The sequence below is a fragment of the Stomoxys calcitrans genome, chromosome 3 (assembly GCF_963082655.1).
Source record: "Stomoxys calcitrans chromosome 3, idStoCalc2.1, whole genome shotgun sequence".
Lineage (NCBI taxonomy): Eukaryota > Metazoa > Arthropoda > Insecta > Diptera > Muscidae > Stomoxys > Stomoxys calcitrans.
In genome coordinates this window covers 150,878,369-150,892,977 of record NC_081554.1, presented here as the reverse complement: position 1 = coordinate 150,892,977, position 14,609 = coordinate 150,878,369, and the positions used below count along the sequence as shown (strand labels likewise).

At 35.5% G+C, this 14,609-nt stretch overlaps 2 protein-coding genes across 8 annotated transcripts; one reads left to right on the top strand and one right to left on the bottom strand.

The window, feature by feature from the left end:
* The first annotated feature begins 2,546 nt into the window (after positions 1 to 2,546).
* On the top strand, positions 2,547 to 5,181 carry LOC106086332 (stAR-related lipid transfer protein 7, mitochondrial). Its single transcript, XM_013250967.2, has 2 exons — positions 2,547 to 4,400; positions 4,478 to 5,181. The coding sequence occupies exon 1, from the start codon at positions 2,842 to 2,844 to the stop codon at positions 4,105 to 4,107; it is 1,266 nt and encodes a 421-aa protein (XP_013106421.2). The 5' UTR covers positions 2,547 to 2,841; the 3' UTR covers positions 4,108 to 4,400; positions 4,478 to 5,181.
* A 5,288-nt stretch (positions 5,182 to 10,469) lies between these two features.
* Positions 10,470 to 12,970, bottom strand: LOC106086311 (inhibitor of growth protein 5). Of its 7 annotated transcripts, none has more exons than XM_013250934.2 (5): positions 12,868 to 12,970; positions 12,260 to 12,634; positions 12,012 to 12,190; positions 10,782 to 10,943; positions 10,470 to 10,714 (listed from the first exon to the last, which is right to left on the bottom strand). In XM_013250934.2, the coding sequence occupies exons 1-5, from the start codon at positions 12,902 to 12,904 to the stop codon at positions 10,613 to 10,615; spliced, it is 855 nt and encodes a 284-aa protein (XP_013106388.1). In that variant the 5' UTR covers positions 12,905 to 12,970; the 3' UTR covers positions 10,470 to 10,612. The 7 variants fall into 7 exon arrangements, with proteins under 7 accessions (XP_013106388.1, XP_013106389.1, XP_013106393.1 ...); XM_013250935.2 differs by having other exon boundaries at positions 10,782 to 10,940; XM_013250939.2 differs by having other exon boundaries at positions 12,051 to 12,190.
* Between the last annotated feature and the right edge of the window lie 1,639 nt (positions 12,971 to 14,609).

Here is a 14,609-nt window from a genome sequence, read left to right as displayed (position 1 = left end):
TAATCTCTGACATTTCACACACAGATGTTGAAAAACATCTTTTTATGAAAACCGAACATTTGTGTACTAATAAACCAAACAGATGCAAAAAATGCATATTTTGCCCATGCCCACTAAGGAATAGGGGCAAACTTTACACATATCAATGAGTGCAATCCGATTCCAGTATAAGCTCACTGATAATGGGCCTCATTTTTGTAGCTGAGTCCGCACGGCGTGCAGTAGTGCGACACCTCTTTGAAGAGAGAAGTTTTACATGGCAAAGTATCTCAGGATAACCACCGCTGAAATTTTTTTCTGATGTTTACGCCGGTATTTCAACCCAGGCTTTCGGCTTCATAGGCGGATATGCAAACCTCGGCGGCCTTCAACGAGATAATATTTATGAATTTTCGTCAAGACTCGAACCAAGACAATCCCATGACAGCCGGTTCTACGTACCGGATTGTACCGATGCAGTCCTTAATCGACCTAAGGCTACCACCTCTATGTACGTGCTTGCCAGTCGGAAAGATAAAACACCACACTGCTACAACAACAACCACCTCTTGAAGGATATGAAATTCAACTTCTGCGGAAGGACACCTAGGTTGGGTTTCTTTAATCAAAAGTCTTCTAACGGGTTGGCGGCAATTGAAGGCTAAATTACGTTGTCTTCTGATTTGTGACGTTAATAATCTGAAAAGAGTAAAAAGAATATTAACATTGTATAACAACACACTTTTCTCACAAACATTTGCCTGTAATACTTAGTTGAAATTATTTTTAGTTTGCATTGTTTTTCCTTTCAATAAAATGCACTCAACAAGATAAATGCAAGATAACACCTGCTGAAAGAAAAACATGAAAATGTAAACATGAAGCGTTTATGATATTTTATGTCATGTCATGATAGTTATGTCATGGTTTGTAGTGAGGAAAACGGCAAAAAAATATCAAAGTGGCAACACTTAAACCATTGCCAGCATTATTTGTGTATGTATTTTTGGTTTGTTTTTCCTTATTTATTTGCGAAAAAAAACTAAATTAAATAAAGAAAACAAAATTGCAGATAAAAAAACGTGTTTTGGAATGGAAACAAAAAGATTTTACTGCTGTCAAATTCCGCTTGCGGAACAATTAAAAGATTCCGCCACTATTCCGAAAGCAGAATAGAATACCAACCCTAAAGCAGAGCATTCTGTTCAACTTTCGGATTTGTTGATAAAAACTTTTACAAAATATCATATTTTTTTTTAACATAATAACATGCAATTTTTTGTGCTAACTCAAACTTACATTCTTATTAAGTCCTTCTTTTAAGACATAAATTTAAAAAAAGGCTTTTATTTATTTCGCATGTTTTAGCTTAAAGGCTTTTATATGGAATTTGACATTTGGTCATGTGAAAAGTCGAATAGATTAAAACCATTATGTGCGGCATATCGGATCAAATAAAACATCGTTCTAGGATTTTAGAAAAAAATGCCAACAAGCAATTAACATTTGACTTAAGGTTGGTACTATATTCGGTTTTCGCGGTGAAATTCCATATATAAAAAATTTTTCATCTAGAGAATCATCTAGATTTACATTTCACGACGCTTAAAAAGAGCACAACCCCTGTCGCTGCGCAACAAGTCGTTTTCTTACGTAAAATAAACGCGATCGCCAAATTGTTAATTGTAACTAAGTGTTTGTTAGTGTTAGTGATCTTGCTCACATGTATTTACTCGGGGTGGAAAAAAAAAATATTTGTGGATGCATAAATAAAAAACTATTTGTATAAAAATATTAATAAATATACTTCTAAAATAAATAAAAAATTAATGTTTCTTTCATTAAAAGCTATTGTAATAAATCTGTACGAAGTAATAACGATTGTGAGAGAAAATGTGTGAAAGTCTTTTGGTCTTGCTATTAACATTATTTTTAAACAAGTGGACGATGTTGGCAAAGGTTTTTGGAAAGTTGTGTTTATTTAACTAATACATACGAAAATACTACAAAATTTTATTATTTTTACAAATAAAAGCTGAAAGTGTTCCTTTTTAAATAGTTTTGTGTTTCATTATTTATTAATTTTGAAGGGTGGGTTTTGGTTGAAATTGCAACAACATATATGAATTTGAGTACGGTTCACACACTCACATTTGTGTGTAAGCATGTACGTAAGCAGCTGATAAATTGGTTGGTGCCATATTTTTTTTAAATGTAAATGCCAACATTTTGGGCAAAGAAACCAACTGAAAGAATGATTTAGGGAAATTTTCCCGCAAAAAAACGTAGTAGCAGCCTTTATTGCAAAATCGAAACACATATGAAAAAAATGTGCTCAGATGTTCGCACGACCCCGCGTGAGACCAAAGTGTCAAATCCTGAGACCATCTGTCTCAAGCCAACAGATGTTATAACAAAAACATTAATATCATGAACATTTTTCTTTCTGTGTAGCATGCAAATGTTGGCCAAATCACAGATGAGAAAACGCACCACATGGCTACAATGGGTTAAGCAAACTTGCACCGCTTTTTAAAAAGGTGATATATTATTGTGAGGTTAGGCAATAGAACATTGTCATTAAATGTAAACATTGTCTTTGGTAAGGACAAATTCGGCAAGTTGTTTTTTGCAGAAAAAACAACAATTTTTAAAAACGATAAAGAATAAACAAACATTTATAAATAATATAATAAAACTGTTTGGCAGAAACCACCACCAGTAAATGTTTTACATTTCAGACCGTAAGTGGTAAGGTCGGAAGATGGTGAAAGGGGCAATGTTATGCAAGCAATAAAAAACATTACAATTTACTTCATCTCATTTTAATGAATGTAATAAGCGAAAAAGTTGCTCTAGAAAATGGTGTTTAAGCGTATCGTGTTGAATATAAAGCGTAGTTCCAATGCTACATTACAAGCATGGTGCTACCAATGCGAATCCATACTGGCCCAACGTTCGCGTAGACTGCAGCAGCTTTTTACATTTTATCATCGGGTCTATGGACCGCAGGGCCTTAGGCTACTAATACGTTCTTATCACCGTCAACTGCCTCAATTCAAAGGTAAAAATTTGGTTCTTAGTGCCGTGGGGGCGATGGGATTAACCGTAAATGCTGGTTCCGGTTTCGACTGGTCGAAGGAACGCCTAAGTTTGACTAACTTTGAAAGTTGCCAAGGCGATGTGGAATTCATTAATACTCTGTCGCAGAATAAACTATGCGACCTATGCAAAGAGTACAAAATGAAATACTGCTATTGTCTTGTGGGCAATAAGAAAAACATGACAACGCCCCGAGGCGGCGGAAGGTCAACAAAAGGCATGCCGAAACACATATTCAATATAAGCAAGGATGGAGTAGAGGGCGAATCGGTTTATGGTAAGGCGTTGATACGCAGCGCCGAAGAACAACCATGGGAGCCATATATAAGCAAAGATCAATTTTCAATTTGGAGGCGAGAAGAACGCACTGCAATGTACTCTTATAAAGTATATGCTCGATTTAATGATATATCAGCTGCCGACCTAATGCACGTGCAAGTCGATTTAGACTATAGAAAGGAATGGGATAATACCGCTGTGGCATTAAACATGATTGAGGAGGACCCCTTGCCTGGCACCAACTCACATTTAATCTACTGGGAAATGCAATGGCCAAAACTATTCAACAATCGCGATTACGTCTACTGTCGCCGTTTTATATGCGATGAAAAGCGCAAGCTTATGATGGTGGCCAATCGTGGTACAACACATCCAAATTACCCCCAATATGCGAACAAAGTGCGCGTCACCGACTATTGGAGTTTTATGGTAATAAAACCGTTTCGTAGCTTTCAAGAGCCCGGTGTGCATTATGTGTTGACTTATTACGACGATCCAGGTCTGCCCATACCACAAAGTGTCAAATCCTGGGTTGCTCAAAAGCAAATGCCTGACGTTTTACGTAATATGTATCATGCAACAAAGAACTATTCATATCGAAAGGCAAGAGCCATGAAGGATGCTTTCACTAACTTCACAGCAAAAGACGACAATGAATATATGGGCAATAAGTCACGAGAAAATTGGTTCAAAAAATTCCTACTGCGACATAGTAATAACAACACTTTAAGCGAGAAGGAAAATTGAAAATGAAATATATGCAATCTGCAAATGAAATAACACATAGAAATGCATAATGGATGCAGCTATGCAAATATAATGAAATCAACATTAATTACAAGACAAAGTTAAAAAAGAAATTATCCGATAGTTTATGATTGTGAAGTTATAACAAGATAATTGGAAAAGTCAAAATAGCTATAAAATGGCTAAGAGAAAACAAAATTCATTTTGATGGATGCTGTCGTCGTTTCCCTTACAATTAGGCTTTTGAAATTCGACTTAAAATTAAAGGACATGAAAATTGAAAACCAAAGCAGGTATTATCTCCTAAACAGGACTCGTCAAATATCCTCCCTTTCTTCTAAATCAAGTTTCTCTTCTATCTCTAAACTAGGTACTACTTATGACTTTCACGAAGAACTTTATAGTTGATGGGTGAAAGCATTTATGCACTAATTTGGGTATCCTTTAAGCAAGGGAAATGTAAACTTGCCTTGAGTTGAAAAATTTCGCATTATAGTACATAGAATGAAAGTTTAAACTAGAAAAGAAAACCAAAAAGCTAAGTCTAAAAAAAAGAAAGCATTAGAATACTCAATTTCTTCCTTCTTCTTATTAAATCTAACATCCTACTCACATTAGCATATGAATAATACTGAAAAGTATAATCATCGTATATTCTTAGTTCTCCATGGAAACAAAATACATATAGGATTTTTCTTTTCTTTTTAATACAAATTTTTACTCCCGTATGTGGGCACAACCCATAACAGCATATGTCTATGGAGAAAATGAAACGGAAATGTGTTGTTATGCCATGGAAGCAGCGAATGCTACTGCTAAATGCTACACATCCCAATTAAGATTCGTGCAATATATTAGCATTTTATCGATAAAGTATATGCATTTTAAAAATGCCATCATACTTATAATTTTGTTACAAAAAAAATGTTTCTTTTTTGTTGGAAATTTAACATATAGTTTTTTATTCTGATCTCACATTGTTCTGCGAAAAATCGAATGGAGAATTTAAGAAAGATAATTAATATGTTAGATTTTCTATATATGCCAAATTCATCAATCTGAATAACGCTAACATTGAAATAAAAAAAACTGTTGAAATTGTATCGAATTCAAAATGTGTTTTATTTTGGACTAAAAGACACAAATAAAGAATTTAGGGAGCACATAAAAAGGTATTTTTATTAAAACATATGTTGGACATTATATTAGTAAGCTTATAACCTGAGCCTTGTGCCATACATACACGAACAGGGCTCATTTTTCTCCCTCTCCATTTCTTATTTTTGTAAAGCTCATACACAATTGATTTTAAATCCCATCTACTCACTCGCCGTTTACTGAAACCTGTGATACATGTGAGATTGCTGACATTAAGCGGATTATGGATGCAACATTCTGTCGCGGATTACGGCCATTCCCCAGTGGGGTCGTATGAAATGAAACAGATTTTAATATATGAAGGGTTCGGCGCTGCTTGCTTTCCAATTGCAATCTTCAATATGGTAATTTTATTGAGTGGAAAGCCCTACTGTAGGCTTTCACAATACAAAATTTAGAAATAAAATAAAATATACAATTTCAACGTTATTGATATCTTGATGTTTTGGGCATGAAGGTACAATGTGATACTCTTTGATCAAAATTTGATTCGAAGTGTCGAAAGAAGCATTCAAATATATGGACTTTCATTTAATTAGCGGTGTAAAAATATGGGTCAATTTTGGATTGCAACTTCAGTTGCCAGCTGCTTGTTTTAGAATTATGTATTGAATTGCAAACTTTTTTACTACTAAACATTTAAATTGAATTAATCTGACAAACCGTTCGAGTTTTTATCGCATGTCAACGCAACTAAAGTCGAGTTTCAAACCATAATTGACATATTCATTACATTACATATTCAGAACTTCTAAAGATCCCTATGGATAACATTAGGCCGAAAAGGGAATACAACTTATATATGGAAAGATCTCATAAACTGTTTACCAACAAAAAAATTTTTCAATTAAACCTAAATGATGTTTTTGGCTAAAGCTGAGTATTCTCTTCAGCTTTTCAAGCGGAATGCTCCATATAAAAAACGTTGGCTAAGTTTTATCATCATATATAGAAAGAATTCAAAAAAAAAATGTTGAGCGGCTAGTCTTTTGGTGCTGGGTGTAAAAAAGATTCTGCTTCCATTAAAAATAAAAAGATTGATTCTTTTTGTCACTCGATTCGTTCACCAATTCAATGAAAACTATTGTTTTCCCTCTATAAAATCAGCTATTGTCAATGAATTGGCGGACGAATTAAGAGACAAAAAGAAAAAGTTAGTGATCTTGGTCGTTATTGTTTAATTAAAATAGATGAACTTTTCAATACATTTTATACATAAAATTTTTTTAAATTCTATTAAAAAATTATTGAATCTTATATATACAAATGCAAATTTTACCCATGTACATTCCATTAAGGAACAGAGTCTAAGTTTAAGCTCAATAATAAGGGGCCTCCTTTTTATAGCCGAGTCCGAACGGCCTGTCGCAGTGCGACACCTTTTTGGAGAGAAGTTTTACATGGCATAGTACTTCACAAATGTTGCCAGCATAAGGTGGGGTCTCGTCAGGATTCGAACCCAGGCGTTCAGCGTCATATGCGGACATGCTAACTTTTGCGCCACGGTCGAGCAATTTTTACTCGACTCCGGGAAGATTGCTCGAGTCCAACAACGACTCCGGAATCGACTTCAAGCACTAAATAAAGGGTGATTTTTTTGAGGTTAGGATTTTCATGCATTAGTATTTGACAGATCACGTGGGATTTCAGACATGGTGTCAAAGAGAAAGATGCTCAGTATGCTTTGACATTTCATCATGAATAGACTTACTAACGAGCAACGCTTGCAAATTATTGAATTTTATTACCAAAATCAGTGTTCGGTTCGAAATTTTGACAAATTTTGTTCAGCGATGAGGCTCATTTCTGGTTGAATGGCTACGTAAATAAGCAAAATTGCCGCATTTGGAGTGAAGAGCAACCAGAAGCCGTTCAAGAACTGCCCATGCATCCCGAAAAATGCACTGTTTGGTGTGGTTTGTACGCTGGTGGAATCATTGGACCGTATTTTTTCAAAGATGCTGTTGGACGCAACGTTACGGTGAATGAACACATTTCGAACCGAACACTGATTTTGGTAATAAAATTCAATGATTTGCAAGCGTTGCTCGTTAGTAAGTCTATTCATGATGAAATGTCAAAGCATACTGAGCATCTTTCTCTTTGACACCATGTCTGAAATCCCACGTGATCTGTCAAATACTAATGCATGAAAATCCTAACCTCAAAAAAATCACCCTTTAATTTAATTAAAAAAACTTTATTTCCTAAGCCAATATGCTTTTATAAAAAAAAGAATTTTCTTAATATTTAATGACCATTTAGCGAAGAAAAGTGGATTTTAATGCCATTGATTTGAAACCGCACATGCATTCAAGGGTAGTTAGAAGGCTTATCAAAATTTATTTATTTTTTTTTTTTTTAATATTGAAACCACCAAAATGCAACAAGACTCTTAAACGGTTTCCAGAAATCTCAATCCTAAGAATTTTGATTTTTGACAAATCAAATTTCTCCCTAAACTTGACCTTATATGACGGGAATTTTTTTACTAGTTTCTTTTATCCAATTTACGCCAATTCTTAACTAATTTGAGATAGATTTTTTCTAAGACAGTTCTATTCTTGGGTATTTTTCTACCCATTCGTCGTTAATAGGTTAAGTCAGCCTACCCACATTCGTCTATCTGTTCAACAGATAACCGAATTGTGGTTACGTTTGAAAGAGTGAGGCTATCCGCATTACATTTTTCATATATACTTCTAATTGATGTAGGTTGTTGGCCTTTGCAAAGGGGTTGTTTGGTCCAGACTATTTTTAGTTAATAATACTAAAGCCAAGGTTAGGTTAGGTTGAAAAGGGTGTGAAGATATTAATCCGCCCCATGCCACTATGGACATACACGTAAGCCAGTAATCCGCTTGTTGTGCGCTCTAAATACAAAAAGTAACCTCGAAAAAGAATATCTATAGGAATTCCGTGCTACTTACAAAATCCTTAATTGTTTTCCATGCCACTCCCCTAAGTAGGTTCATGTCTGGTATTGTGTCTCCACCTTATTGGCGGCATCTGTTAGACGTGTATGCCGAGCAATGACAAAGGAAATGTTTCAACGTCTCATCATCTTCTCCACATGCCCTACACATGCCATCACTTGCCGACCGATTTTTTTTCATAAGTGAGCTCGTAGCCCTGTTTCCCGTTATGACACCAAAAGCTATACTGAGAACCTTCTTACATCCTTTCAGTAATAGTCTTGTCTTCTCACGATCTGGATCCCCCATAGGATTTTCGCCGCCCTACCGACCGTTTCGCTGTTCCACAGGGTTGCATGCGCATTTGTCGCCCACGACCTTAACTCGGACTGCGTCAACTCGAAATACTAAAGCCAAACAAACCAAAAAAGATAATAAACAATTTTAATGTACTTAAAAATTGTTTTGTACTACGGACTTTCAAACTTTTCAAAAACTAAGCTTATTCAAAAAAAGGGTGCATGTTTTTTAATATGTTTATAACCTACACCTCTACTGTCGTAGTCCCCTTAACAGATATACCGATCAACACAGAATCACGTTTTGATTCAATTTAGCTATATATCCGTCTTTCTGTCTGTGTGTTTGTCCATCTGTTGTTGTTGTAGCAATATGTTGTGTTCTATCTTTCGTCTCCTTGATTCTCTTGAGTATCCAGATCCAGGAACTCTACGATTAAGTTGGGGTGCGTCCAGAGGGATCTGGGTCTGAGACGAGTTGGTCTTGCTGGGCAGTTAAACAGGTGAAGTGTGTCTTGTGGTCCCCGGTCACAATGGAGACAAACAGCCGGTATTAATCCTTGTCTTTCTGTTAATTTTATTTTGTGTAAAAATTTATAACAGGCATCTTTTTTGGCCATGAGACGAAGGTACCAGACGTATAGAGATCGTATAATATACGATTGTACGCATATGACATCTGCGATAGATTGAATCTACTTCAACGAACTTGCCTCATATTTCGGTGCAAGAAATCTGAAGATACATGCCACAAAATCTTCAGCCACATTGTTCACTACAAATACGCGTGAGGTAAATAAGGAGCTGACTGTGATGGTCGATGGAGAAACGATTCCGACCATCAAGTGTCCCAAAATACTTGGCGTCACATTTGACAGCTCTTACACATTCTCCCCACATGCCACAGCAATTTGCGATAAAGTCAAAAGTAGAAAAAGGTCCTCAAGTCACTTGCTGGCAGCACTTGGGGTGCAGACAAAGAAACCTTGTTGACCACGTACAAAGCAAGTCGAAAGTTATACAGCGCCGGGGTAGTTTCGTCAACATTGTAACACGCAGTGGAATAATATTCAGATCTGTCAGAATGCCTTCTTTCGAACTGTGACGGGCTGTATCCTCAGTTCTTCTGAGGAGACAAAGATCCTACCAGTGCGAAGACATAACTACATCCTAAGCAATTCCCTTTGGGCTGTTATCGCAGAGAACATACAAATAATCATCTTGTGGATAGGTATTCACCGCCCAAAAGCCTTAAGGTAGATCTACTTGATTTAGAGCAAGGGGTTCAGCGCTACAAAAGAGAAACTCTAATAAGCGGGTCCAGGCAAAATTCATGCAAACACGCAGCAGATTCGGTAAATGTAGATGTAGTGCTTGGAGAAGGAAACTGAAGAAATTAATCTCCCCCGACAAACCATTAATTCTGCCTGAATTACGATCCGGCAGATGCAGTCGTCTCAACTCCTACAGAGCAGGGATTGATGCCACCGTGCAGGACATATTTCCCGATTGTAACCAGGGACAACACGACACACGTCACCTCTTTAATTGCCCAACCAGACCCACTCGAAGTGAATATTGCAATAAAGCATGTGAATGATTGATAACCATTTGGGTTTCGTAATTACAGTGTTTTGATAAGTGTTCATATTGTTATTGTTGCGGCAGTTTATTGCGTTCTATCGTTCGTCTGCTTGATTCTGTTGAGTATCCAGATCCGGGAGCTCTGCGATTAATACGGGGTGCGTCATAGGTAATTAGAACGTTTTGATGTGAATTTACCGAAAAAAATCTTCATAACGGATATCTTCTTCATTCACGAATATTATATGAGATTTAATATCAAATTTAAGTTCGCCGTTAAGCCTAAAATGCTACCAAAAAGTTCAGGTTCAGCCTTATACAGAAATAATCATGATTTCTTACTCTTTTTGTGCAATATTATTCTTTGTAACTGTGGTCCCTATTATTTTTTCCACCACTGTATATATGTTTTTATTTATAATAGAATTTACTATAAATCATAATTTTATTTAAAGAAAAAACACTTATATGTATGGTATAAAAGTTTTAATATCTAAACATTATTTTAGCACTTAACTTACAAAAAAAAACTCCCGCGAAGTAATGAGATTATTTCTTTTTTCGATCCTGCGTACATTTCGGACAAAACCATTTGCCTTTGGGTTTTGTAGTGAGGCCAACGCAAGCAAAGTGGAACCATTCAATCGGACACTGAAATATACGAAATAAATATAATATGCTTTCTTTAATAGAGGCGACAGAAACAGTTAGAACTTACATCTGGATTATCACATCCTATCATTTCTCCGTACGAGACTTGATGACACAGACAATATGTCGGTTCATTTGGATCCACTGGCATATCCAATACATCGCTGGGATGGGTTGCGGCCGTATGGCAGGATTCCTTTTCAGAATCATCCAAGTCAATATTTTTCTGCTTTATATGGGGATAAAAAATTATACCATAAATTAAAAATTAAGAACAAAAAAAAAATAATCAAAATTGTTCATTTATATAAACATGCATTCTTAATGGGTGTAGAAATGAGTGATATATGAGAAAAAACAAGGATAAATTACGAGTAAAATTTCAAGGCTTATAATTATTTTCAAAAAAATGGTGAATAATTCCAATAATTTTTCTTAAACGAAACATTCTTATATGATTATATATGATTCTTAAATAACAAACAAATAGTAGTAGTGCATGCTGATATACAGTCTGCACCACACTTACTTCTACTGTCACAAATTCAAGTTCATATATAATTGGTATTATGTGAGGTGATAGTTTTTTGTAATGGATGATGCTTGCAAACGATCAAAATCGACATACATATATATAAAAGGTTCATTATTATTTATGTGGAAACACTTATTTTTATATATCATCTTGAAATGGATGGTAGTGAACTACGGGAAGTATGAGATTCTATTCGATATGTATGATATATTGTTCTGTACAAAGTGGCATTACGGACTTTCTAGCAAAATTGTTAAATTAGTGAACGATTATAAGGCAGGTCATTTATTTATTGCGGTGCTTAATGTATAAATGATTATGCCTATACAAAAATCACTTCAGAGATAGAAACAATTTGATTGCCTTAAGGAAACCTAATGGCTCCAATTTGCGAAAGCAATTGAAGTAAAAATGAACTTCTTGTCAACGAAACAATTAAAGTTTCCTAAACACACCCATACAAAGCGGCGCCAGTATAAAGTTATGTATATAAGAAAAAGCAAAGGCACACTATTTTGATCTAGAATATATTAGTTCCAAATAACTATTTATGAGTACTCTATTTCAATATATTTTTCTATTACCGTAAGCTACTACAGTAAATTATTTGTTTGCTTTTCGCTATTTTTTTTTCTTTTGAATTATCAGTATAGTATGAGTAAAGAAACGAAATAACTTGTCAAAATACGAAATAATGTAGGTAAAAACAAATAACCACCAAGTTTTAAAATATATGAAATATGAATGAATGAGATGAATTACCTTTTGACCCCCCTTGCGTGTTTCTTTTTCTTGATTTACCTTCTGCTTTTTCTTTTTACCACCTTGGCCAGCGTTCGAAGAGGCCGCAATAGCTGTGTTATTATTGGCCTCATCATCCGAAGATGTGATGCGTTTCTTTTTCCCAGTGGCTTTCGAGTCTTTGGCTTTCTTGCGTCCCTCTGTAAAGATTTGTTAAATTTGATACCAACAAAAAACTTTATACATATACCCAGGTGTAATTAACATACTTTTAACTTGAGCTTCTTCGGATTTGCCACGCGTAGATGAAGCCTTTTCCTGGATTTCTCCCTCAAACCTGGCCAAATCGTTATCCAGGCGTCTGATTTGCTTATCCACCAACTCATATGTTTGTATGGCCAATTGAACTTTGTCATCGCTGTACTCCTTGGCCTTTATGAATAACTGCTGTATGTCTGCCAGGCGTTCTTTTCGTTCCTCTTCGCTCATTTGATTAGAACCTTCGGCCAATTTCCTCATGAACTCTTTGGCATGGCTGTCGATGCTTTTCATGGCAGTTTGTGCTCGATCATCCAGTTTTCGCATTAGCTTAAAATTCCTTTCTAACTCAGTGGGTAAGGACTCTAATCCTATATTGGATAATACTTCAATTGGTAACAATTGGTGATTTTATGTGTTTTCATTGGATTGTGATTTTTGTAGTTAAAACATTTTGTTGGTGATGGAATGGATGTTTTGGTGGAAATTGGTTGTTGGTGATGATGAGTGTCGATATGTTATTGGAAAGAGAATTGTTCAATATTTTTACATGATGGGGAAAAGGGAACTGAATGTGTAGCAGTTTCGAAAATTTTATGTTTCCAATTTATAAACTTACCATCCAAATAGTTTTCCAAATATATAGCAGAGGACATTTTGGTTTGTTTTCTTATTGTAGTTTTAATTGATTTTGACGAATTTTGATGCTAGTGAAATGGTGTATATAAGAGTCTAAACCCAATCAAAGAGCCAAGCGTCAGCGTCAAGTTGATTTTCATGCTTTTAGTGTTTAAACCCAATCAAAGAGTCAAGATTCAGCGTCAAGTGGTTTTAAATGTATTTTATTGTCTAAAACCTTATGGCAAAATTAAGAGGTAGGGTCATAAGCACAACAACAAAAATCTACACTCAACGAAACTACCGTAAACTGAAATGTCAAAGCTGTTTTCGGTATAGAGTTTGTTTTAATGCTAGCGCTGACTTCTACTTTTCACACGAACCACTGTCTTAACGCACTTTAAAAAATGGTGAGGAAGATATTACGAACACATTTCGTACAAGTAGTACTGAGTTCTATGAGAAAAATAGTAGGGACATGTCGCTGCATCAGCATAAATTTCGCAAAATTTTAATTGCAAATGCAATTAAAAGCTCACGAAATCCACCGAATCATTTCTGCTTCAATACTGTTGCCTTTTTTGTTACATCCACTTTCGATTTAGTATAGTTGTTATTTGAGTTTTGTTTATGTTCTGACAGAGAAAAGAGTACGTCGGATTTCGCAATAATTTACAGGTATTTTCGCTATGGATAAAGTCAGTACTGGACTATACAACTAAACTTCTTCAAATGCTTTTCAATTTGTATTTTTATCATTTTAACACTGTTTTTTGCTTATGTGTTGAATATCGGGTCAAAAAGAACATATTTTTAAGATTTTAGAAAAAAATCACAGCTGTGTTATCAAGCCTTTGACATTTAGATTTACTACAAAATCAAAACTAAAATAAAAAAAAATTGTACTCAGCTGTTCGCATGATCTCACCTTATAAGTGCATCCTGCTAAAGCCTAGTGCTGACTTCATTCGCACCGAAAATGCCTATTAAATTATTGCAAAATCCGACGGACTCTTTTCTTTGCCAAAACACAAGGCAGTTTAAAAAGGTTGCCTCAAGTGAAAAGCTATTAACAGCCGGCCAGGCTTGACGGCATTAAGATATAAGAATGTTTTTTGCATTCTCTTTGAGTTATCTTCTTTCTCGCATATTCTCTGCTCATGTAGGGACACGTTTGCACACACACGCACAAATTTCTTTGTTTGCGTTGGCAAAACATCGATCCGCTTTATGACAAGATGGCAGATTACACCATATGATTTGTGGTTGTTGTATAAATGAGATCACCTTTAATTGTTTCGCCATGGCTAAAACACAAACAAAAGTCAAACAACATTTAAGGAGAGTTGATTGGTGCCCATTTCGTGAGAATTTGATTTATAAAATTATATTGGCGCAGCGACATATCGCTACTATTTTGCTCATAGAACTCAGTACCAATTCTACGGAATCGAAGTGTACTAGGAAGCATGACATAATTACCAGGTAGTGTACCGTAAACAGCTGAGTAAAATTTTTTCTCGCGAAGTGCACTATCTGTCAACGAATTTTTGTTGTGTGCGTGTACTATAGTTGCAAATTTTGCCCATGAACATTCCACTAAGGAACAGGGCCAAGCTTCTCATATATGAATGAGTGCAGTCCGATTCAAGTTTTAAGCACAATGATAAGGGGCCTCCTTTTTATAGACTAGTCCGAACGACGTCCCGCAGTGCGACACCTCTTTGGAGAGAAGTTTTACAT